The sequence below is a fragment of the Pelodiscus sinensis genome, chromosome 13 (assembly GCF_049634645.1).
Source record: "Pelodiscus sinensis isolate JC-2024 chromosome 13, ASM4963464v1, whole genome shotgun sequence".
Classification (NCBI taxonomy): Eukaryota; Metazoa; Chordata; order Testudines; family Trionychidae; genus Pelodiscus; species Pelodiscus sinensis.
The window spans coordinates 15,236,674-15,263,568 of NC_134723.1; the positions used below are offsets into that span (position 1 = coordinate 15,236,674).

General features: G+C 41.7%; 1 protein-coding gene across 1 annotated transcript; it reads left to right on the forward strand.

Annotated features, from left to right (window-relative positions):
• Nucleotides 1-6,550: 6,550 nt before the first annotated feature.
• On the forward strand, nt 6,551-22,159 carry SATL1 (spermidine/spermine N1-acetyl transferase like 1). Its single transcript, XM_025180811.2, has 6 exons — nt 6,551-6,888; nt 12,059-12,110; nt 15,661-15,741; nt 17,422-17,523; nt 18,400-18,440; nt 21,879-22,159. Exons 1-6 carry the CDS (start codon nt 6,823-6,825, stop codon nt 22,047-22,049), a joined length of 513 nt encoding a protein of 170 aa, XP_025036596.1. The 5' UTR covers nt 6,551-6,822; the 3' UTR covers nt 22,050-22,159.
• Nucleotides 22,160-26,895: the final 4,736 nt, after the last annotated feature.

The following is a 26,895-nucleotide window of genomic DNA, read 5'->3' on the forward strand; positions in this document are numbered from 1 at the left end:
CCAGTCTCTTTAATCTCTCCTCATATGGGATCTGTTCCAAACCCCTAATCATTTTAGTTGCCCTTCTCTGAACCTTTTCTAATGCCAGTATATCTTTTCTGAGATGGGGAGACCACATCTGTATGCAGTATTCAAGATATGGGCATACCATGGATTCATATAAAGGCAATAAGATATTCTCCGTCCTATTCTCTATCCCTTTTTTAATGATTCCTAACATCTTGTTTGCTTTTTTGACTGCTGCTGCATACTGCATGGACATCTCCAGAGAACTATCCAAGATGGCTTTCCTAATTAGTTGTAGCTAAATTAGTCCCCATCATATCATATGTATAGTTGGGGTTATTTTTTCCAATGTGCAGTACTTTACATTTATCCGCATTAAATTTGATTTGTCATTTTGTTGCCCAATCACTTAATTTTGTGAGATCTTTTTGAAGTTCTTCACAATCTGCTTTGGTCTTAACTACCTTGAGCAGTTTAGTATCGTCTGCAAACTTTGCCACCTCACTGTTTACCTCTTTCTCCAGATCATTTATGAATAAGTTGAATAGGATTGGTCCTAGGTCTCACTCTTGGGGGACACCACTAGTTACCCCTCTCCATTCTGAAAATTTACCATTTATTCCTACCCTTTGTTTCCTGTCTTTTAACCAGTTCTCAGTTCAATGAAAGGATCTTCCCTCTTATCCCATGACATCTTAATTTACATAAGAGTCTTTGGTGAGGGACCTTGTCAAAAGCTTTCTGGAAATCTAAGTACACTATATCTACTGGATCCCCCTTGTCCACATGTCTGTTGACCCCTTCAAAGAACTCTAATAGATTAGTAAAACATGATTTCCCTTTACAGAAACCATGTTGACTTTTGCCCAACAAATTATGTTGTTCTATGTATCTGACAATTTTATTCTTTACTATTGTTTCAATTAATTTGCCCGGTACTGATGTTAGACTTACAGGTCTGTTATTGCTGGGATCGCCTCTAGGGTCCTTTTTAAATATTGGCGTTATATTAGCTATCTTCCAGTCATTGGGTACAGAAGCTGATTTAAAGGATAGGTTACAAACCATAGTTAATAGTTCCGTAATTTCACATTTGAGTTCACATTGAGTTCACATGTGAGTGAATTCAAACCTCCTCTAATGACACTTCAATCTGTGACAAGTCCTCAGATTTGTCACCTACAAAGGATGGGTCAGGTTTGGGAATCTCCCTAACATCCTCAGCCGTGAAGACTGAAGCAAAGAATTAATTTAGTTTCTCTGCAATAACTTAATCGTCTTTAAGTGCTCCTTTTGTATTTCGATTGTCCAGGGGCCCCACTGGCTGTTTAGCAGGCTTCCTGCTTCTGATGTACTTAATAAAAATTTGTTATTAACTTTTGAGCCCAAATATTTAAGCCTTCACCCAATTTGTGTGCTTATTGCCTCCCAATCCTTTAAGGGAAGAACCATTAAATTAATGGAGATTGCCTATCTCCTAGAACTGGAAGGGACCTTGAAAGGTCATTTAGTCCAGTCCCCTGCCTTCAAAGCAGGACCAAGTACCACCCCTGACAAATTTTGCCCCCAATGGCCTCCATGAGGACTGAACTTACAACCCTAGATTTACCAGACCAATGCTCAAACCACTGAGCTATCCCTCCCCCATTAGTAAACCATTGTTTCTTGGCAATACAGGGTGGAACATGGGATAGTTGAGGTAGTAACTGGATACTGGAAGAGACCTTGAGAGGTTATCAAGTCCACTCCCCTGCCCTCACAGCAGGACCAAGTACCATCCCTGACAAATTTGGCCCAGATCCCTAAATGGCCCCCTCAAGGATTGAACTCATAACAGGTCAATGCTCAAACCACTGAGTTATACCGCCTTCCAAGCAGCATGGCTACGTCTAGACTGGCATGATTTTCCGGAAATGCTTTTAACGGAAAAGTTTTCCGTTAAAAGAATTTTCGGAAAAGAGCATCTAGATTGGCATGGATGCTTTTCCATAAAAGCACTTTTTGCGAAAAAGCATCCATGGCCAATCTAGATGCGCTTTTGTGCAAAAAAGCCCCGATCGCCATTTTTGCGATCGGGGCTTTTTTGCGCAAAACAAATCTCTGCTGTCTACACTGGCCCTCTTGCACAAAAGTTTTGCGCAAAAGGGACTTTTGCCCGAATGTGAGCAGCATAGTATTTCCGCAAAAAGCACTGATTTCTTATAGTAGGAAGTCAGTGCTTTTGCGGAAATTCAAGCGGCCAGTGTAGACAGCTGGCAAGTTTTTCTGGAAAAGCGGCTGATTTTCCGGAAAAACTGGCCAGTTTAGACACAGCCAATGAATACTGTAAGTGAGTGACCCATCTGGGGTAATAGAGTCCACCCTAGGCCATGGATCTGAGGAATCAGATCCAGAAGGTTTAAGGGCTGGGCCCAGATTATGGTGGATAGCAGCTTTGTGGGTCAGACAAGCTCAGATAAGCCGGGTCTTATCTGACATTGCAGAGAGAGCCCCGTTCTGCTTTAATAACCAGCTTCTGTCTGGATATTTCTCAGCCATTGCTGAGAGCTGTCAAGTATCACTGGTTCTTGTGTTCCTCTGGAGCACAGCAGAAAGCCGTGTGGTTCTCTTTGATGTAGTACCCAGTGGAAATACAGGTGGCTTCACTTTACTTTTTAAAACATACTCCTTCCAATCTTGGGTTGGGGAGTGTGGAGAGGAAAAGGAATGTCAGTTTGGGTGCCAGCACAACTTGGAGTAGCTCAAGGGTGCTTTCATATGTACATTGATGTAATGGTCCTTAAAGGACCCTTCTGGATGCCAAGTATTCCTGAAGTACAGTACCACTCTATCCATTCCTCTTTCTCCTGGCAATACCTTAGTTTGGTTACAAAACATGTTTACGACACATTCAAATTTCTGTTATGATTTCTATGGTTGATAATATTTGCACTTTGATTTTACCATCACTTTTCCCAAGGTGATTAAAATGAAACACCTACATCTTTCTTTTCTAATGCACATGCGTTGTCCAAGTTTATACATCTGCCATAGTATTTCTGAAGGGAGGTGTTTACAATTCCATGTTCTTTGTCCATTCCAGTATGACAAGCTGATAACCCTTATACTACAGTACAGCAATTTCCTCTGAACTTTGTTCTTTCTATGAATGAGGAAATAAACTTACATTTATTTCAGACTAAACTCTAACTTTATTCAAATAAGAATTTATAATTATATAATCACTCATGTACTTAAAGAGATTCTGTTTTCTGTGAATAAATAGGAACAAATTCTGGTCACTGTCACAACAATGTAGCTCGCACTTAAATATGTTAGCAAAGATCTTACACTTATAATATTCCTTTCATGCCACACAGGTTCACATAGCACTTACGCTGACATGCAATCTATAAAGAGGGAACATTTATTCAGACTAAGGGTACGTCTAGACGACAGGCTTTTGTCGACAGAAGTTTTGTCGACAGACACTGTCGACAAAACTTCTGTCGACAAAGAGCGTCTACACTACATTCAGTTCTGTCGACAAAGCAAGCTGCTTTGTCGACATGGCAGTGTAAACACAAAGGACAGTTTACATGCAATAACACCTTCTGTCAACAGAAACTCTGCCGACAGAAGGCGTTATGCCTCGTAAAATGAGGTTTACCAGCGTCGACAAAACTGCTGAGTTCTGTCGATGTTATGTCGACAGAACTCAGTAGTAGTGTAGACGCAGGTATAGTTTTGTCGACAAAAGTCCACTTTTGTCGACAAAACTCTGTAGTCTAAACACACCCTGAAATGCAGCCATAGCTTTAGCTGCAATCAAAGACACTATAGTGGTCTGACTGGATCACAAAACAAATTCAAATTGATTGGAAAACTTCTAGACTGTGTTTGTGTTCTAAATTTATGGAATTTAGTCTATGTAGAAAAAGAAAAATCTATAGTTTACAGGAAAAAATCAGCAGCTATTCAGAAATACAGTTACTTTGGCCACATGATATAATCTGCTATAACCGGGAAAGAGGAGTGAGAGAATTATCCTGACTTGGTAGAGACTCTTTGGTATGCTGAAAAATCTCTTGAAGGGCAAATTCCGTCAATTAAAAAAATTGTAGAGATGTACATGCTGCTGCAAACCAAAAAACTACATACATGGAAAGATGTATACTTGGTATGAATTAAAAAAGACAGGAAACTAATTAAGTTTGAGAAAAAGTTAATTGCTTCTTGTCAGTAAGGAAACATAGATGTTGGATTGTCTTATTGTCCATTTTCTCCCCCAACCTCCTGACTAGACACATTTGCCCCTTTCATACACATCCTCCTCTACTGAGCCCTGAGTTATCTTGCCAAGACTTTGGCTGCTCTCCCCTCATTGAATCCTAGAACTGGAAGGGACCTTGAAAGGTCATCAAGTCCAGTTCCCTGCCCTCACGGCAGGACCAAGCACCATCTAGACCATTCTTAATAGATGTCTATCCAACCTGCTCTTAAATATCTCCAGAGATGGAGATGGCACAACCTCTCTAGGAAATTTATTCCGGGGTTTAACCACCATGAGAGATTGTTTTTTCTGATGTCCAATCTAAACATCCCTTCCTGCAGTTTTAGCCCGTTGCTTCTTGTCCTATCCTCAGAGGCCAAGGAGAACAATTTTTCTCCCTCCTCCTTGTGATACCATTTTAGATACTTGAAAACTGCTATCATGTCCCCTCTCAGTCTTCTCTTTTCTAAACTAAACAATCTCAATTCTTTTAGTCTTCCCTCATAGGTCATGTCTTTTAGACCTTGAATCATTTTTGTTTCTCTTCTCTGGACCTTCACCAGTTTCTCCACATCTTCCTTGAAATGTGGTGCCCAGAACTGGACACAATACTCCAATTGAGGCCTAATCAGAGCAGAGTAGAGTGGAAGAATGACTTCTTGTGTCTATCTCACAATACTCCTCTTAATGCATCCCAGAATCATGTTTGCTTTTTTTTGAAACAGTATCGCACTGTTGACTCTTGTTTAACTTGTGGTCCACTATGACCCCTAGATCCCTTTCTGCAGTATTCCTTCCTAGACAATCACTTCACATTCTGTATGTGTGAAATGACTGTTCCTTCCTAAGTGGAGTCCTAAATCATCCTGTTTACCTCAGACCATTTCTCTGGTTTGTCCAGATCATTTTGAATTTTGACCCGATCCTCCAAAGTACTTGCAAACCCTCCCAGCTTGCTATCTGCCAACTTAATAAGAGTACTCTCTATGCCATCATCTAAATAAAGATATTGAACAGAACCAGCCCCCAAACAGACTCCTGTGAAACCCCACTTGTTATGCTCTTCCCGCATGATTGTGAACTGTTAATAACTACTCTCTGAGAATGGTTATCCAGCCAGTTATTCACATCTTATAGTAACCCCATCTGAGTTGTATTTCCCAAGTTTATTAATGAAATGGTTATGCAAAACTGTGTCAAATGGTTTACTAAAGTCTAGGTATACACATCCACTGCTTCTCCCTTATCCACAAGGCTTGATATCCTATCAAAGAAAGCTATCAGATTGGTTTGACATGATTTGTTCATTACAAATCCATGCTGGCTATTACCTATCACCTTATTTTCTTCCAGATGTTTGCAGATGGATTCCTTAATTACTTGCTCCATTATCTTTCCTGGCACAGAATTTAAACGGATTGGTCGGTAGTTTCCCAGGTTGTTCTTATTTCCCTTGTATAGATGGGCACTATATTTGCCCTTTTCCAGTCATCTAGACTTTCTCCTGACTTCCATGACTTTTTAAAGATGATAGCTAAAGGATCAGATACCTCCTCTATCAGCTCCTTGTGTATTCTAGGATGCATTTCATCAGGCCCTGGTGACTTGCAGACATCTAACTTTTCTAAGTGATTTTTAACTCGTTCTTTTTTTATTTTAACTTCTAAATCTAGTTCATTTCCACTAGCATTCACTATGTTAAGCATCCCATCACCAGCCATCTTCTTGGTGAAAACCGAAACAAGGAAGTCATTAAGCACCTCTGCCATTTCCAAGTTTCCTGTTATTGCTTATCTCTCTTCACTGAACAATGAGCCTACCCTGTTCTTGTTCTTCCTCTTGCTTCTAATACTTGTAACGTTTTCTTGTTACCCATTATGTTTCTAGCTAGGTTTAGCTCATTTTGTGTCTTTGCCTTTCTAATCTTGCCTTTGTAATCATATTTAATACTCCCAACATACTGGCATGTCTCTCAATTCACTTATATTTTGACATACTCCACCCCCTAACCCAAAGAAATTATAGGAGAGAACACTGGGGAAAACCCTCCCGTCTGCCCTTCTGGGCAGAGAATGTAGAGCTGGTAAAACAGAAAGCAATTGCTCTCCTCAAATCAACTGGGTTTAGTTCCCCTCCGTCTTTTTTTCTTCTTCTTTTTCCAGTCTCAGTGACTGATCTCAGTAATCCCAACAGGCTGCTATGCCCGAGACACAGGACATGTGTACATTGTGATGCTGTTTCCCATTGTGACTATCTATCTGCTTAGGGGCTGCTAGTTTAAAAGAAAGTAGTAGGTCACAAGGATAGTTAGGGGTAGGATGTAACTAAGGCAGAGACATGGAGTAGAGGCCAAATTACCACTTTAGTGAAGGAAAGAAAGGTGGAGGAGGCGAGGAGGAAGAAACATTTGTTTCTTCCCTGCCCCAAAGTGCTTTGGAAATGGTGAATGAGAAAGAACATCTCCCAGACGCTGGCCCAGCAGTGCTCCATCTCCCTCCCTGGAAGTAACCAGTCCTCTGCCTCTGGCTCCTGCTTTCCTCAGGTCAGGCCTTGGCGCTAGCGCCATGAGCTGTTTCCGAATTCGCCCGGCAGAACCCCAGGACTGTTCTGAAATCCTGCGCCTCATCAAAGTAAGAAAGGGACAGTGGAGTGTGCAGGCACATTTTTTTTCAGTCATTGTGTTTCCAAGTTTCCTTTTTCAAGATTACTGTTATTTCCCCTCATAGGCATAAATACCAGTGAGCATCTTTATTAGCAACTACTGTTAATATGCTAACGGATAAGGTGCATAAAACAAATTAGACAGGCTGGCTCATACTGCCACAGAAGTATGAGGTGTAAGTGTAACTCTTGTACACCTCTCTGATACCCTGTTCCCCAGTTTCCTTTTTCACTGCATCTGAGCCACATGGCCACCTTTCCCCTTCATGTCTCTCTGTCAAATTCTTTGAGATGGGGTCTTCTCTCTAAATACCTACCACACTGTTGGTGCTGTATAAATAATGAAATGATTTAAGAATAAAGAATATTAAGAAATTCAGTTCTCCCAGACATATAGGCTGTAGATAATGTGTGCTTTTGTTTATATAAAACTTTGTTGAAATGTTGGCCTGAAAATCTATTTCCTAAAAATACTTTTGATGATAGTTGGGCACAGCCTGATATAATACAAGTGAATCAAAATGTGATAATTTAGAAAAGCAAGGTAAGTGATGGCATAAACCTAGGTTATATTGTAAACATATTTTGGTTCCAACTGCTTTTTATGAGTATTTTAAATAAAATGTTCATCTTTTTAACTATGCAATCAATATTGTTAATTATGGGTATGGTATTTAAAATGATGCTGCATCTTAACTAGTCAATGAGAAATCAGAAAATAATTATGTAGCAGAAATATAGATATGGTGAAATGTGGATTCACTGTTAATTAATTAAGCACTATTATTATAGTTGATTATAAAAAGCACAGCAAACTAATATATTAGTGGTGCCCATCGTGAATCAAGTTCACAGAAAGGATTATGCCTAATCTCCTCATTTAAGTACTAATAGTCCTAAATGTATCATTTCATTTTATAATGTGAAGATAAATGCACTGTAACATTATAATATGCCTCTTTACTTAACTATTTTATATTAAATAAAGTTTTTAATCACTCATTGTATCATTCACATTCCTCCACTAAATTATATTTTCTGTAACTACCCTAGAGCCCTGAACCCTAAAGAATTCAGTTTGCTTTTATTCCTTATCTTTAAATTACTATTAGGACAGTGGTGGACAAAAATTTTATAGGGAGGGCCACTTCACCAATTTTGGTAGTGGTTCCTGGGCTAGCTCTGCCCCTGGAAGGCCTAGGCAGACGGGGCTGTTCTCTCTAGGCACCACATGCGAGGTGGTGGAGAAAAGGTGGAGGATACTTTGCATACTCTCTTACCCTCTTCCCCGCCATGCCAGGGGTGTGCGGAACCCAGACAAAACCATCAGCCATTTTAAACAGCTGGCAGTTCCCTCTAGTACCGCACGCACCTGGCAGGAGGACGAGACTTCACATGCACCCCCACACCCAAGCGCTGATTGGCCTGGAGGTGGCGGGAGGGGTGCATCAGGATGGGCCGCGGGCTGTATCAAATAGCTTGGCAAGTGGGGCTCACCAACAGTATCTTGCTCATCCCCGAAACAGGGAACATAAATCAAAAGTTCCACATGTGAGATTCAATAGTTAACAGTCTCCCAAGAAACTTCATCACTTGGCATTTTAAGATGCAGATTAAAAACCCTTTGGATGGAAAGAATTTCTTCGAGGATAGTCTATATGAGCCCCCCTGTGCTGTCAATGTCCCATGTTAATTCTGTGTGTGGAGGCAAAGTGACTCTCTGTCCCCTGCATACCACACAGACGAGCTCCATGACAGCTCTAAATTTTTCCAGAATAGAGCCTGGGCTTTGGGCATGCCTCTTGGATCCACATTTGCATGGATCAATAGACAGGACCAAATGCCAAGTGGCTTTGCACTGCAGATTGCACTGCAGCTCTGAATCTTCTTTTCCATCCTTCCTGCATTCTGCTCTCTTCCAGACCTGTTCTAAAGTTGCAGAGGGGCATCCACGTTAGTCTGTAACTAAAAAAACAACAATGGCTCTGAAGTACTTTAGAGACTAACCAAATATAGATAGATAGATAGATAGATAGATAGATAGATAGATAGATAGATAGATAGATAGATAGATAGATAGATAGATAGATAGATAGTATCATGAGCTTTCATGGGCACAATTGAGTGGGTTGTGCCCATGAAAGCTCATGATACTATCTATATCTTTTTTGGTTAGTCTCTAAGTCTACACAGCACCCTAAACTCGAAATTAGATATGTAATTTCCACTACATAAATTGTGTGTCTTATTTTGATTGAATTTCAAAATAGGCTATTTTGAAATTTGTCACATCAACACAGTGCCAAATTTCAAAATAACACTCTATTTCAAGACATCTCTTAACCCTTGTGGAACGAGGGTTCGCCAGGATGCCGAAATGGCGCACCCATTAGTTTAAAAAATATTTCAAAATAACAGGCAGCTTGTGTAGATTCGGGGTAGCTATTTTGGGATACCTCCAGTATTCTGAAATAGCTGTGCAGTGTAGACGTACCTTAAGGTGCTACAGGACCATTGTGGTTTTTTAAGTTCTTTTCCAGTACTGTTCTTTCATGGTTTAATCCTCTCTGCCTTCAGCTCCTTATATTTCTTACAAAAAATCCAAACCATAATTCTCCCTACAAGATAAGGTACTTGTTAACAAGAATGGGGGAGGTGAGAGAAATAAAACTATAATAATGGAGCTATCAGGACATAGAACCCCATGCTAAACTTTACTACTCACTCACACTACTTTTCATTATACCATGTTCCTTACAGTGGCAAGTCATGGTTGGTGCATTAAAAAGTGAGAGCATGCAAGACCCTCAACACCCTTTTTGTGCTCCTCTGGAGTCAATCATTATGGATAGCATAGATCTCTGTGGGAAAAGCTGAAGTGGGCACACAACCACATCCTGGTGCCTTCCATGACAGCTGAGTTGGCATACTGGGGATACGAAAGCTATTCCATTTAAAAAAACAGAGTAACTTCAAGTATAGTGTGTGCTACCCCAGAACCAGAGCAGCAGTCAGACAGAATTCTCAAAGTGACAACCACAGCACAATAGTCCAAATACAATCCCAACAATGTGGCCAGGGGTTCGGAGCTTCAATGGGGACCCTACTATTAATATCCCTATCAGGCCTTTAAAGAGATCCTCTTTTCTAGAAGTGATGTGTCCAAGACTTATATTGAAGAAAAAATACTGATCTTGTTCCCAAACTGGGGTCCTTCAGTTGCCATTTTAACTTTTTGAATGTATTACCTGCCTTCCCTTTCTAGTTTTTAACTGCATCTCACCTGCAAACTACATCATGGACCCACAAAACAATAAAGGGATAATAAAGTTAACATGATAGGAATGCTATAACAGTCCTCTGTGCAAGAAATATGCGCAGATTCTTGTAGGCTAACCTAATATGCTCCTACATCTGTCGGAACAGTATTGAGACTTTTATGGAGTCACCGCAAGTGCTATAGTAATATTTTCCACAGGTAATGTATTCATTACCTTCACAAATTATTCATTTCTTGATGGGCCAAGAGTCCAAGAAGAGAGTTCTAAAATTCAGGTCTTCTACAGGGGTAGCTAAAATACTGTCATCTTCTGAAGTTAATTTTCACTAACATGGCCTCAGGTTTCTGGAAGATACTGAGCCAGCTTTCGCAACAGCAATTTTTCATAATAATTTCTAGAGTGCTGCTGGTGTAACAAGATAGCATACTACAGCCTTCACAAAATACTTAGGAATGTTCTTTATAACAACAAACAAAAAGCAACTGTAGTTGGAGCAAATTAGTGGAAATTGGGTCCCCTATATTCTGTTTCTAGCTTTACTACAAGATTACTTCAAAACCATGGGAATTTAACAACTATTATCTGCTTCCATTTATCGGTCTCACAAAGGTTGTGAAGCATCGTTAGTCAAAGGGACATCATCAGCTTAAAAAAAAGTGCCATAAAATTTTTACCATCTACATACCATACAAGAGACATGGATAAAGTGAAACCTAAAGTTACTATAAAACTGACACAAAGTATTTTCTCTGTTTTTCCAGATAATATAGCGTCAGAACCACTATTTATATATCTAGTTCTCCTGGGTTTTTTTGTCCTTCAAATAAGGGAGATTTTGTTTAACAAAAATCAAACAAACAAGCAAACAAACAAAAGAAGGAATTGTAAAATCACAAAAAATTGAAAGGGGGATTTGGGATGGGATAATCTATGAAACTACTTCTCTTCTTAAAGTTGACTAGGTTTCAAGCTGACAGCCTTGAATGATAAAAAGTTTTGCTATTCTCTGATAAACAGGTACTATGTAAGTGTAAAAGTATTATTATGGCTAGATTGTGCTCAGTTTACAAGATAAAATATGTGCTGCAAGTTTTTCCAGTTTTCGTAATGACCTAGAACAGGGGTGTCCAAACTTTTTTCAAAGAGGGCCAGATTTGATGAAGTGAACATGCGTGAGGGCCGACCATTTTGCCTGACATTCTTTGAACCATTAAAATTAAATGCAAATTAACTATTTTATGCAAAGTTTATTGCAAACGGCATACTTTTTATTTCGTCACATGGATGACAAATCTAAACAGGTGTTAAATCACTCTGCCTTTCATATCTGAAGGCCAGATGAAAAAAAAATCCAGGAAGCTGAAATATATTTCAGGAACATTGTAAAGTACATTACATATTATTGGTAATAAAGGTTGTCTGTCAACTTTTAAGTTCAAAAAATATGAACAGGAACATAACACCAAGTATACATGTTGTGTCCAAATATATTTGTAACTGATTTAGACCAACTGATATTAACTGAGATTTTACAATGTATTCATCTCAATACATATGGATTCGTTGGGGGCCATAAAAGATAGATATTGCCAAATTACCTGTGGGGCCGTATTAAACCGGAACACGGGCCGCAATTGGCCCCCGGGCCGGACTTTGGACATGCCTGACCTAGAACATAGCAGGTACAGATAAACAATTTCTGCATACCTTACTTACAAAGCTCATTGCAGGACTGGGACCTAAGCTAACATTTTGCATCCAAGTCAAAGCTTAGAATAAACATCAATTTTTTGCATAGTACTGTGTAAAGATCACAACTAGTGACAAAACCTCAGACTCCAATTTTTTAATCCTACAGGAACTAGCTTCATATGAAAATATGCCAAATGCAGTAAAAATAACAGAAAAAGGTAAGATTTTAAGCTTGTATTTTTACTTTAAATAAACACTCCCACAGAAACCCTTACAATAAAAAGTAAAACATCAGAGATGTGAACACTAGAGTTACGAACTGACTGGTCAATCACACAGCTTATTTGGAATCAGGTAACAGAAGGGACCAAAAAATAGCAAATATAGTAATAAACAAACTGCTAAAAATAAAAGGAAAGTTTAAAAAAAGATTTGTCAAGATAAGAAAACTGTCCTGGACTTGTTGAGGTTTTTGTAACTCTGAGGTTCAACTGTATATAGAATAAGTATGTACTAGTATTTTTGAAAGGTTATGATTAATATTCCTGTTCGAGGCAACGTGTCATAGCAATTTTAGAGCATAGGACAGACAGAAAGAACTATTCCTAACTCTGGGAATCTAGGGATCATAGTGGGCCACAAGCAAAATATGAGTCAACAGTGTGATGCTGTTGCTAAAAAAGCAATCATGATTTGGGGATGCATTAGCAAGAGTCTTGAGAGCAGGATGCAAGAAGTCATTCTTCCGCTCTACTCTGCTCTGATTAGGCCTCAGTTGGAGTATTGTGTCTAGATCTGGACACCACATTTCAAGAAAGATGTGGAGAAATTGGAGAAGGTCCAGAAAAGAGCAGCAAAAATTATTCAAGGTTTAGAGAACATAACCTATGAAAGAAGACTGAAAGAACTGGGCTTGTTTAATTTGGAAAGGAGAAGACTGAGAGGGGACATGATTACGGTTTTCAAGTATCTAAAAGGGTGAAACAAGGAGGTGGGAAAAAAATGTTCTCCTTGGCCTCTGAGGATAAGACAAGAAGCAATGGACTTAAACTGCAGCAAGAGAGGTTTAGGTTGGACATTAGGAAGAACTTCTTGTCAGGGTGGTTAAACCCTGGAATACATTGCCTAGGGAGGTTGTAGAATCTCCATCTCTGGAGATATTTAAGTGCAGGTTGGGCAGACATCTATCAGGGATGGTCTAGGATGTACTGGGTCCTGCCGTGAGGGCAGGGGAATGGACTCAATGATCTCCCTTCCAGTTCTAGTGTTCTACGATTCTATGGCTTTAGAGGGCTGCTTTAAAGTACACTTTTCTAGCTAATTTTTTTACAACTAACTTTTATAAAAACACGTAAGTTATAATGACCCCTACTGGAATATTACTTTTTACGTTTTTAATAAACTGATAATATTAAAGCAGTGAGGAGTCCTGTGGCACCTTATAGAATAACTGAAGTGTAGGAGCATAAGCTTTCGTGCGCAAAGACTCACTTTGTCAGATGCATGTAGTGGAAATTTCCAGAGGCAGGTATAAATATGCAGGCCAGAATCAGGCTGGAGATGATGAGGTGGATCCAATTAAGGAGGATGAGGCCCACTTCTAGTAGCTGATCTGGAGGTGTGAATTCCAAGAGAGGAGAAGCTCTTTTGCAGATTCAGACTAACATGGCTACCCCTCTGATACTGATAATATTAGAGGCCTTTATACTTTAGGTTTTTTTAACCACCAAGGTTTTTAGTTTAATTGTTTACTTGTTTTTTAATTTTGATTAGCAGAAACAGTAGCTAGCTATGACCTTGCTTCTGAAAGTCTGTTTTAAAAGTAATCCTTAACTATGCTGTGTTATTTTATTAATTCAGTGTGGCTGAACGCACATAATATGGTTGCAATTAGATTAATTACATTCTGGGGTAAACATGCCATTCTAATCCAAGGCAACAGAGTGAATAAAAAAAATTACACCGAAATTAGCCTTACTGTGCACATTGCTTTGTCAGCAAAAAGCTTCTCCTGCTGAAATATCACACCAATTATCAGGGGTGATTTAATTATGTCACCAGGAGAGCTCTTTCTCATTGGCATAAGTGGTTACACAAAAAAACTTACAGTAGCTCAGCTACATTGATACAGCTGTGCCACTGTAATCTCTCTAGTATAGACATAACTTTAGAGTAGGCAAGTCTTCTCTATTCTGTAGCAGGGCCAGCCCGCGACATGCCAAGGGGTGAGGGTCTCAGTCTCCTCATTTGTTTAAGGAGAAAAACACTTACCTCATTTAAAAGCTGTAAGATCTTCAGTTGCAAGATACTTAAATAGTGCTGCATAAGTGTAAATTATTATTTCTTTCATGTACCTTTCTATTTGCAATTAGCTTTGTTTCCCCTGTCTGGGTCCATACTGAGCATGTACTCAGAGAACTGTAAATAAAAATGGAATACTAACTTTTAAAACACAAAAACTGAAGTTTTATTCTGTGTGACAAATTGAATTTCTTTATCTGTTGCAGCCTAGTTATTTCTAACCTTGATTATAGGAGAGGACAACTAAGCTACTGATCCTGTAGCCTTTACTTATGTGAGGAGTTCTTCTAAGTCAGCAGGAGTCCTCATGTAAGCAAGGACTGCAGGATCATTCCTCTCAACATACCCTACTTAACACAGGTTTAGAGAAATTTCTTCCAACTTAGTTGCTAATTGAAATCAATGGGGCTGCATCTAGATTGGCAAGATTTTGTGCAAAAGCAGTTGCTTTTGCGCAAAATCTTGCCGCCTGTCTACACTGGCTGCAAGTATTTGCGCAAGAACACTGACTTTGTACTGTACAAAATCAGTGGTTCTTGCGCAAATACTCTGACGCTCTCGCTCAGGGATAAGCCCTCTTGCGCAAGTATTCTTGCGCAAGAGGGCCAGTGTAGACAGCCAAGTTAATTTCTTGCGCAAGAAAGCCAGATAGCTAAAATGGCCATTGGAGCTTTCTTGCGCAAGAGAGCGTCTACACTGGCACAGATGCTTTTGCACAAAGCATTCCTCTCAACATGCCAGTATAGCAAATACTTTTAACGGAAAAACTTTTCCATTAAAAGTATTTGCGCAAAATCTTGTCAGTCTAGATGCAGCCTAGGTGAAGTAGTCAAACTACTTTTAAAGCTTGTTTCAGATGAAAAGTGAAGTGCAACATTTGAATTTTTTATTTAACACTTTACTGCTCTAAATATACAACCCAAAACCATGACCCTTTGTTTATTTTAAGTACTGTAGCAGCAGAGTAGGAACCTGATCCAAAGCCTACTGTAGTCAACAGAAAGAATCCTATTGCCTTGTGGAAGGGTTATGCAGTTCAGCTGTAAATGGACAGTCAAAACATACACATGATAAACTGTCAATAGCAGATACATTTTAGTATTTCCACACCCCCAAATATTGATATTTGAACATTTTCAATTTCACAACCTTTATTTAGCTTTATGCCTTTTCCCTCCATATTACTTAAAGATTATTGCAAATACAACCTAGTGCATTAATATCTTGATTCATGCTCCAAAATAACTTTTATTCTCACCCTACCATACTTATTTCTTTTCCCTCTTATTCCAGTCTACCCCTTTTGAATACTCTATGCATTCTTATGGAAAAGGCTGATGGCTGTAATTTTACAACCACCAATAGCTATTTCCAAGTACTCCCTCAGTAGGACAGCTACTTAATAAATAGTCTTATTTACTATTTTTAAGCCTGCCATTGGCATATATGTTTTAATTTTATTTTTAGATTTGCTTGAAGATGGCTTTGGAGAACATCCTTTCTACCACTGTCTAATAGCAGAGGTGCCAAAGGAGGGACAAGCAGGAAGTAAGCTAAACATACTTTATTTACTTATTATTAGTTATCTATTAATTACCTATTGTAATCCCTGATTACACAAAGAGTGACATAAGGGATAACAATACTGAGAAGGGTACAGTGCTCTCAATTTCCAATTTGGACTCATTAGCTGACCATAGCAAGGAAATGTCATAGATTTTTCTTTTAGATACTTTAACAAAAAGATCACTGCCATCAACAGATGGACAGAGATTGAATGATCTTCTCTATCTTAAAGGTGCTCCACTCGCGTCACAATTGAGGCACACTGGTGACATGCTGTGCATCCACAATGCACATTACACTTTGTCAGTTTTGGGAGATCGACAAGAGTGCCAGGCAGTGATACTAATTCTGTGGATGTGATCAAATGGCAATAGAGACTTGACTACTGTTAGTAATGCAAATACATTTCATCTGAAACCTGTTCCTTATGAAGAACTGCTTCACTCATTACCTCAAAAAAAAAAATTGCAAAATCTTTTGATAATGTTTTCTACTGATTATACCTTAGTACGGTGGTCTCCAACCTCTTAAAGCAGATCACTTTTTGCATTTAAGTGCAATCCAAGATCTACCTCAAACCCAAATACCCTTGCCCGGCCTCCTTTGTGCCCCTTCTCTGAGGCCCCATCCCTGCTCTCTCCATCCTCCCTCCTTCCCCTCATCCTCTCTCACTTTCACTAGGCTGGGACAGAGGGTTGGGGTGCTGGCTCTGGTCTTGGATTAAGGGATTTGGACTGTGAGAGGGACTCTGAGCTGAATTTGGGGCAGGCAGTTGAGGTGCTAGAGGGAATTCTAGGTGCAGGCTCTGGGAGGGTGTTTGGATGCAGGGGTGCTCAGGGTTAGGTCAGGGGTTTGGGGTGCAGGAGAGGGTTCATGACTGGGGTAGGGTTTCAGGATGTGGGCTCCGACTGGGCACCGCTTACCTCGTGGCTCCTGGTGCAGCAGGGCTAAGGCAGGCTCACCGCTGCCCTAGCCTTGCACCACTCCCAAAAGCAGCCAACAAACTCCATCCCAAGTCCTGTTGTGCCCCCCACCCTGTTCTGTGGAGATAGGATACAGAGTGGGAGGGGGCACCTTGACATTAGCATCCCTTCTCTCCCTCCTTTGCCCTGCACAGCAAGCAGGAGGCTCCCCGGGGAGTGGGGGAGGCAGCTCCAAGGCAAAAGGCAGGAGGTGCACAGCATTAGGAGGAGGGGCAGCTGAACTGCCAGCCCTTGGGAGCCTTTTGGCCAAACCAGTCAGGATCACCTGTCAGAGGCTCCAAGATCTACCAGTAGATCCCTAAGTACTGGTTGGTGACCACTGCCTTAGTGTTTATCAGCAGGTACGCAATGTTTCCTTCCTAGTACCTCCAGAAGTTACCTGTGTCTTCTTTGTGGAAAATATCCAGGACTTTTAAAATACTTTGCAGTTTGGAGCGCATGCCTTTCAATACTATTAAAGCAAATATTGGCTTTGTACTGCTTGGTCTGAAATCTATGTTGGTCGCATTTTAATATGGCTCAGTACACAGGACTTTTCACTGAGAGCTACCAGTGTTTACATCAAAAGTTTCCTTTAAAGGGCTGAAAAATAACTATAAACAATCTAAACAATCATATTGTTATTGTACTTTACATAGGAGAGTCAGTTATTTCACTTTTTTATGTTCACTCTTTTCAGGTAGTTGCACTGTAGGCTATGCTATGTATTATTTTACATATGATCCTTGGATTGGCAAGTTACTTTATCTGGAAGACTTCTATGTCATGGAACCTTATAGAGGTAAATAAACAAGGATACTTGTTAACATCCCTCATTCTTAACTAAACATATCAGATAATTACTTATTTACTATTTCAGTATGAATTAGCTTCTAGCATTTTCTTTCCTTATTTCTAGGTATATAATTCTGTAAATAAATACCCTGCAAGTCTCATAAGGGAAGAAAGCATGAATGTGTCTCCAAACATTGAAGCATTCAAATTGAACAATATTTGAACTCTAATTTTGAAACTTTAGAAGGTGGAGTTAATATTGTTTTCCAGTGTTAGAGAACTAAGTATATTTTATTTTCTAAGAATAATCATGTTTAATAGTAACTTTTAATGCCTTCAAATTTAATTAAAAGGATCAAGAGCTGGACCTGTAAATGAAGTAACATTGACACAATATATAAAATAATTAACTTTTTAAAAAACTTTCCCATGCTAGCTCTTTATTTCAAGTACTTCTGAAGGTGATAAAATAAATCACAATTATTTACAAATAAAAACATTTAATGTAAACAATTTCCAAAATTTCATAGTAGTACAAGTAATCACAAATGAAAAGACATTTTATGCAAAACACTGTAGTTTAAAAAGTATTATTTCACTGTAAATCAACATTTCCTTATGATCTAGTCATAACACACATAGCTTAGTTCAAAATATATTTGTTATACAAATTAAAAATGAAATAATACAAAATGTGTATTTTCTCTTTTCCAATGACATTATGTATTAGAAAAGTAATTATATTATCTTTCTATATAAAAGTTAATTTAATTTGAATTTCCAATTAAATATTTTAAATGTCCATCTACAACATCATTAAAATATATCTTGCCACGAAACATGTGAGTGTACTGATATTTTTAATGTTTGACCTATTAAACAGGATTGGGCATTGGTTCAGAAATGTTAAAGAGATTAAGCCAGGTATGTATCATTTAAAACAAAGTCTTACAAACATTGCATAATTTAAATGGTCATTTCCCTCATTTTATGACCTATGAGATTTTGATTGATAAATTCACTATACAGTATGATTAGTACATATGTTGAATTAATGTAACAAACATGGGGTATGTCTACACTACAATGTTAGTTCGAACTAACGGACGTTAGTTCGAACTAACATTCATAGCCGCTACACTAGCGCTCCGCTAGTTCGAATTTGAATCGAACTAGCGGAGCGCTTAGTTCGAACTAGGAAAACCTCATTTTACGAGGATTAAGCCTAGTTCGAACTTACTAGTTCGAATTAAGGGGTGTGTAGCCCCTTAATTCGAACTAGTGGGAGGCTAGCCCTCCCCAGCTTTCCCTGGTGGCCACTCTGGCCAACACCAGGGAAACTCTATGCCCCCCTCCCGGCCCCGGACCCCTTAAAGGGGCACGGACTGGCTACGGTGCCCGTGCCAGGTGCAAGCCTGCCAGCACCCAGCCAGCAGACCCTGCACCTGGCACGGCACAGAGCCACCCACCCGATGTCCCCCAGCCCACCCCCTCTTCCCGGGACCAGGCTGGCGGCTCCCGGGAGCTTGCCCGGGACCGCAAGAGGCAGGCACCTTCCTGGGCTAGTGCGGACATCGTGGACCTCGTCCACGATCTCCGCACTAGGCACAGGAAAGTGGCCGTCTAGGGCAAGAGAGCTGCCAGCCTGGCCACCCAGGACCAGGTGTGCATGAAAATCAAGGGGGTCCACTGAGACCCCCGACACTGAGCTTACAATGGCCGTCCTGGGTCAGACCAAAGGTCCATCTAGCCCAGTAGCCTGTCTGCCGACAGTGGCCAACCCTAGGGACCATGGAGGGGATGGACCGAAGACAGTGACCAAGCCATTTGGCTCGTGCCATCCCTCTCCAGCCTTCCATAAACTTTGGGCAGGGACACCACTCCTATCCCCTGGCTAAGACTACTCCATGGACCCAACCTCCATGACTTGATCTCACTTCCCTTTAAACTCTGTTCTAGTTGTAGCCTTCACAGCCTCCTGCAGCAAGGAGTTCCACAGGTTAACTATTTGCTTTGTCAAGAACAACTTTCTCTTACTAGGTTGAAGCCTGCTACCCATTCCTTTCCTTTGGTGTCCTCTAGTCCTTCTTTATGGGAACTCAGGAAGAACTTGTCTGAATGCACCCTCTCCACCCAACCCCGGCTTTTAGAGACCTCTATCCTGTCCCCGCTCCATCTCCTCTTTTCTAAGCTGAACAGTCCCAGTCTCTGTAGCCTCTCTTCATATGGGACCTGTTCCCAACCCCTGATCATGTTAGTTGCCCTCCCCTCTCCCAGCCTTTCTCTTCCCCTCTCCCACCTCCTTTTCCCAGTCTCCCCCAGTTTTGTTCAATAAAGACAGAGTCAATGTTGGAAGAAACGTTATCTTTATTTTGTACATCAATAAGAAGGGGGGCTAGGGAAGGGTAAGTGGAAGGAGGTGAGGGAGGAATGGGGTACGAGCCCCCGATGGGGAGGACTGGGCTGGCTCTGTGGGCTTCTGGGGGTGGAAGCTCTCCTGCAGCTCCCCGATTGCCCCCTCTCCCCAGATGGCAGCCTGCGGCAAGTGCAGCCGGGCTGATGGCCGAGTGGTGTGATGTGCCCAGTGTGGGTACTCCGGGCAATCCAAGCCAGGACTGGTTTTCAAGCGGGGCACCCCTTAGAACTGTCTGTCCGGGGTGGGGGTTGGGACCCTTTAAGCGCAGCCCTCGGCTAGCCTGAGACAGCATCTCCACTCTCTAAGTCCTCCTCTGATGCCCTGCCGGCACTGCTTCCGGCCATCCTTAAGCCCTGTTCAGAGTCCACTCAATGTGGACTTGCTAGTTCGAATTAGCAAAACGCTAATTCGAACTAGTTTTTAGTTCTAGACGCGTTAGTTCGAATTAGCTTAGTTCGAATTATCTAATTCGAACTAAGTTAGTTCGAATTAGCGCTGTAGTGTAGACGTACCCATGTAGATTTGTTTTCATATAGATTTCTTTCCCTGTCAGTGCAAATCTGATCCCAGCAAAATTTTATCAAGTGCTTTTTTTTTTGTTCGGTCCAGTGGTAAATGGATGTAGAAGTCCTAAAGTAGTAGGACTTCTACACTTTCTACAGGGAGATTTTCATCTTACTTAATAGACTCTCAGAGTTCAGTTAGGACAATCCTTATGATAGTTCGCTTAAGTTTCTCTGTGCTCAATTTCATATTGTTATATACCCTGTAGTCGCTCTTCAGGAACACACTAAATAATTCTTTGGATTTCAAACTTACTTTAAAAAAATTAGGGGAAAAATGTTGCTCTTTGCAAGCAGCAGAGTTTGTGTGATTATGCTGGAATACAAGAAGCCCTTCAAGGCATCTCTATTTATTGTGTTCCAAGGACTTAGGGTGCAGAACTAGAGAATACTTAGTCAGAGAATGTGCAGCCTTCATATTGCAGTAACAGGTGCAGATGCATTCCAAGGCTTATGTTGGGATATGTCTACACTATAGCTCGGAACAATCCTCCCAGCCTGGGTAGACATGCTTGTGCTAGTGGGACTTGCACTACTGTGCTAAAGGTAGCTATGTGAAAGTTGCAGTGTTGACAGAAACATGGGCTAGCCACCAGAGGTCAAATGACGAGCCTGAGCCTCCATCAGCACAGCAACACTATTTTTAGCACAGTAGCATGGACCCTGATAATACAAGTCTGTCTCTCCAGACTAAGAGGCTTGCTGCCAGCTGTTGTGTAAACATACCTTTCCAGTCACCATCCCTGGCCACCTGGCAATCTCACTCTGCCTATCACATATACTAGTATTTTGCAGCATTTTCAGGAATTGGACTATAGACTAGTTACATAGCCTTTCCCCCCTCAATTTAATTGTAATTTAAGTGTAGACAGGCAACATGAATTTCTTGCGCAAGAAACCCCTATGGCTAAAATGGCCATCAGAGCTTTCTTGCGCAAGAGAGCGTCTACACTCTTGCACAAAAGCACATGGCAGTGTGGACGCACTCTTGTGGAAGACCTTTTGCACAAGAACTCTTGCACAAAACAGTTCTTGCGCAAAAAGCCTACAGTGTAGACGTAGCCTAAGAGTGGATCTAATCTAGCACTACTGGCTTGTTGGCTCTTTGAATGTCACAATGCCAAAAGAGGACAAGGCATCTCTACACAGAATTTTGGCTCAAATTTATACTGTTTTCTTGAGTTCACCACTATATAATGTGCAAAAAGGGACTAGCTTGTTAAGAGGACATGAATTGCTCTGGCTTCTATTATGTGTGCAGTGGCCTTTTGCAATGGAACCACTGGCCCTTTTCATCGATGTTTCTATTTGTAGATAAGTATCCAAACCAGTACCGAGGAAATAATGCTTTGCAAGTAATCCAGCATGTTTACTTTTCAACAGATAGCAATCAAAACAAACTGTAGCTGCATGCATTTCCTTGTAGTCATTTGGAACAAGCCATCTATAGAGTACTATGTAAGACGTGGCGCTTTAGACCTTTCTACTGAAGAGGGCTGGCATCTCTTCAGATTTGACAAAGAGAATCTTCTCAGAATGGCATCTGAAGAATGAAAGAATTCCAAGAAGAATTCACCATTCCAAGATTTGTGAGAGATTAGATTATTAATCTGCAGTTTGTCCTTTCAGTTTTGCGCAATACAACTTCTGCTGATTACACACTATGGTTCTAGTTTGTTAGCATGATTAATCAAGTTTATGTAACCTCCCCGTTTTATGACCTGCAGCCTTTATTACTATTGGGCACTATTAGAGTTACTAGAGTTTCTTTCATAATTTGTTTTATAACTGGATGCTATGAAGAAGATCCCATGTTTTCTCACCTCCTCACATTTACAAATAGATTTATATGTTAATGTTCTTGTACTGTATGCACTGTATCACAAGCATATTTATATTTAAAGTAATCTTGCCTCCTACAAAAACAAGTCTTATTCTTTTCCATGATGTAACATTATTGGTATGATGAATGCTTGTGTCCTCATCTTTCAGCCAGTAGGTATTAGAATTTTTTATCTAGTTCTTCCTCATCTGAGGGTGCAAGAAGGCATTTCTTGTTAATGACCAATGTAGCTGGAGTACATGATCATCATCTAAGCTAGTCACTTGGTCTCAGACTGGGCCATTTGTGGTTGGCTTTCATATTGGCATTCCTGCATCACAAAGATCAAGGTGAGAACATTTTGTTTTTCTTGTGATGCTGATGCTACCATTAATGAATGATTAATGGCTCAAGCTACCAGGGATGGAAGGAGTAACAAAGGAGAATTTAAGGAGATGAACTAGGGTAAAGTGGCAAGAGGAGAAGATGACCATGAAGAGCCTATTAAGATGAGCAAACCTCTTGATGGTAGCCTCTTTAAAAACTGCTGAGGAAGGACCCCTATGGGAACATGCTGATCGAAAGCCTCTTCTACAAATGCAAATCCAGCAAATAGTTTCAAATAGGCAGAAGCATGGAAAAGGTCCTCACCTAAGCCCTCTCCTCCCCTCCCCAGGACATGGCCAGTTAGGAAACAGTGAGCTCAGAGCTTCTCTGGGATGAGGCCTAGACAGAAGCAAAAATGCTTCATGCATGTTTGGATCCTACAGAAAAATATATATTTAGACACCTCCTCATACTAGCCCTTTTGAATAGTATTAATAGACATGGATTTGGAGAGTATTTTAGATGAGGAAATTCATATCTCAAGCTCTAGGAAGGGCTACCACACTAAGGGTATGTCTACACTACATACCCTTAGTTAATTAGTTAATTCAAAATAAGCTAAATTGAAATAACGCATCTAGACACAAAATCTAATTCGAAATAGTGTTTTGTTATTTCGAAATAGCACGTCCACACTGACTGGACGCTGGATCACATTTAAGGGCAGCTGAAACTGGCATCAGGCAGTAGTTGCTTTGTGTGGCTGCTGTCTGAGGCTATCTGAGGCTCATGCTTAAAGGGACCCCCCCTGGACAGCCCGCTCTTATCTTTCCCGCTTGATTGCCTAATTCGCCGAGGGACACCAAAGTGTTTTCTCTCCACCTACTTTGGTCACTCTCATTTGGGACACCGCAGCACTCGGCACCATGGAGCCAGAGCCGCCCCTGGGCACTCTGGTGCTCATGTTAAATGTCTTGCTGCAAGGCTAGTAGCAATTGCTAGAGGCTGCTTGGCATCTTCTGCTGCAGGCCAGCCCCCTGGCCCTCCCCCTAACCTCCCTGGAGGCCCTGGAGGAACAGCACCCAGATGCCAGTGTGCCCCGCCGCATTGACACCAGCAGCGACTGGTGGGACCACATCATCCTGGAGTGCTGGGGAGACCAACAGTGCACCCAGAACTTCAGGAAGAAGAAGGACACCTTCCTGGAGCTCTGCGAGTGGCTCGCCTCTGCTCTGCGGCGACGGGACACACGCATGAGGCTCACCATTCCCCTCCACAAGTGGGTGGCCATCACCCTCTGGAAATTCTCCATGCCAGATAGCTACCGATCCGTGGGGAACCAGTTTGGCATGGGGAGATCCACCGTCGGAGCAGTGCTCATGCAGGTACGGCACTCACTGGCCACTGGGCCAGGAGTGGGGGCTGCAAGGAGGACATGGGATGCCCCAGAGAAAACAGGGGGGAGGGAGGTGGTGTAAGTGCCCTCCTCAGGAGGGTTCGGTCTGTCCCGGCCACGCTACAGACCGCCAGCGGTAGCCAGGATTGCAGCGGGGGTTGCTCCTGGGAGTGAAGCGCGGGGTAGTGGTGGGGAACGAACACTCCCAGCCACCCGGGCACCCCCAGTGACCCTCTGTTTTGTGTGTCTCTCTGCAGGTGGTGCAGGCCATCAACAGGGTGCTGCTCCGCAGAGTCATCCGCCTCGCCGACCTGGACACAGTCATCGAGGGGTTCGGTGACTTCAGCTTCCCCAACTGTAGGGGACAATCGATGGGACGCACATCCCCATCCATGCCCCGGATCACCAGGCCTCCCTCTTCATCAACAGGAAGGGGTACTTCTCTGTGATCCTGCAGGCTGTGTTTGACCACTGGGGCCAGTTCATGGACATCAATGAAGGCTAGTCCGGCAAGGCACACGACGTGCGGGTGTACCGCAACTCCTCTGTGTGCCAGAGGCTGCACGCCAGGACTTTCTTCCCCGACTGCCACATCAGGGTCAGGGACGTGGACATGCCAGTGTGCCTGCTGGGAGATGCAGCCTACCCCCTACAGCCCTGGCTGATGAAGCCTTACACGGGACACTTCAGCCCCTCCCGGCAGGCCTACAATGCCAGGCTCAGCAGGGCCAGCATTGTGGTCGAGGGGGCCTTTGGCTGACTGAAAGCACAATTTAGGTGCCTCCTCACCCACCTTGACCTCTCCCAGCACAATATTCCGCACGTGGGGCAGCATGCTATGTGCTGCATAATTTATGTGAGAGGAAGGGGGAGGCTTTCCTGCCAGCCTGGATGGCAGAGGCTGACAGCCTGGCTGGCCAGTATGCACAGCCCCGCATGGCTGCCAGCCGGGAGGCCCTTCGGGGGACAGTCTGCATCCGAGAAGCCCTGCGGGAAAGGTTCCAGGCGGTATCCTCTTGCACTAAAGATACCTCTGAGGGGGAGGGAACGCTAGTTGTTAGGAAGAGGAAGGTGTTAGTAGTGGGTGATTCGATCATTAGAAACATAGATAGTTGGGTTTGTGATGACCAGGAGAACCGTATGGTCACTTGCCTGCCTGGTGTGAAGGTTGCGGATCTATTGAGCCATATAGATACACTTATGTGTAGTCCTGGGGAGGAGCCAGTGGTCGTGGTACATGTAGGGAAGAGTAGGAGAGATGTCCCGGAGGCCAAATTTAGGTTGCTAGGAAAGAGACTGAAATCCAGGACCTCTATGGTGGCATTCTCGGAAATGCTTCCAGTTCCACGTGCAGGGCCAGGCAGGCAGGCAGGCAGAGCTTCAGAGTCTCAATGAGTGGATGAGACGATGGTGTAGGGAGGAGGGTTTTAGATTTATTAGGAACTGGGGACACTTTTGGAAGAGGGGGAGCCTATACAGGAAGGATGGGCTCCACCTAAACCAGGGTGGAACCAGACTGCTGGCACTAAACTTTAAAAAGACCGTAGAGTAGTTTTTAAACTAAGAGATGGGGGAAAGCCGATTGGTGCGGAGAAGCTCATAAATCGGATGGAGACTTCTCTTAGATCAGAATCCATTGATAGAGATTCTGTAGGCTGTAGTCAGAAAGAGAGGAGGGGAGAGGACAAAAAATGGGCCAGAGCAGACAAACAACTGCATATAAAGGAATCCAATACATCAGGGAAGGGCAGACGAATAAAAAGTGGCAATTTTTTAAAGTGCTTCTACACAAATGCTAGGAGTCTGACTAATAAGATGGGTGAACTAGAGTACCTCGTAATAAAGGAGGAGATTGACATAATAGGCATCACTGAAACCTGGTGGAATGAGGAAAATCTGTGGGACACAATACTACTAGGATATAAAATATATCAGAAGGATAGAGCAGGCCGTGTGGGTGGCGGAGTGGCACTGTATGTGAAAGATAATGTAGAATCAAATGAAATAAAAATCTTAAATGAATCAACATGTTCAACAGATTCACTATGTATACTAATTCCATGCTCCAATAATAAGAATTTAGCAGTAGGGATATATTATCAACCACCTGACCGGGACAGTGATACTGACATTGAAATGCTGAGCGAGATTAGAGAGGCTACCAAAATAAAAAACTCTATGATAATGGGGGATTTCAATTATCCCTATATTGACTGGGTACATGTCACCTCAGGAAGAGAAACAGAGATAAAATGTCTCAATGGCTTAAATGACTGCTTCTTGGAGCAGCTGGTACAGGAACTCACAGGGAGAGAGGCAATTCTCGATTTAGTCCTGAGTGGAGCACAGGATCAGGTCCAAGAGATAACCGTTACAGTACCGCCTGGGAATAGTGACCATAATATAATGACATTTAACATTTCTGTGGTGGGAAGGACACCTCAGCAGTCCAGCACTCTGGCATTTAATTTCAAAAAGGGGAACTATACAAAAATGAGGAGGTTAGTTAAACAGAAATTAAAAGGCACAATGATTAGAGCCAAATCCCTGCAAACTGCATGGAAACTTTTTAAAGACACCATAATATAGGCCCAACTTAAATGTATACCCCAAATTAAAAAACATAGCAAGAGACCTAAAAAAGAGTCACCGTGGCTTAACCACCATGTAAAAGAAGCAGTGAGGGACAAAAAGGCATATTCCAAGAAGTGGAAATCCAATCCTACTGAGATAAATAAAAAGGAACATAAACACTGTCAAATAAGTGTAAAAATGTAATAAGAAAAGGAAAAAAAGATTTTGAGGAACAGCTATCCAAAAAACTCAAAAAGAAATTGCAAAATGTTTTTTAAGTA

Bases quoted from the DNA above. Each gene is read 5' to 3' on its own strand.
- SATL1 (XM_025180811.2), top strand. From the start codon at position 6,823: ATGAGCTGTTTCCGAATTCGCCCGGCAGAACCCCAGGACTGTTCTGAA. The intron at 12,111-15,660 runs GTAAGATTTTAA...TTTTATTTTTAG, and splicing joins AGTAAAAATAACAGAAAAAG to ATTTGCTTGAAGATGGCTTT. The intron at 18,441-21,878 runs GTATGTATCATT...ACTTTTCAACAG, and splicing joins TGTTAAAGAGATTAAGCCAG to ATAGCAATCAAAACAAACTG.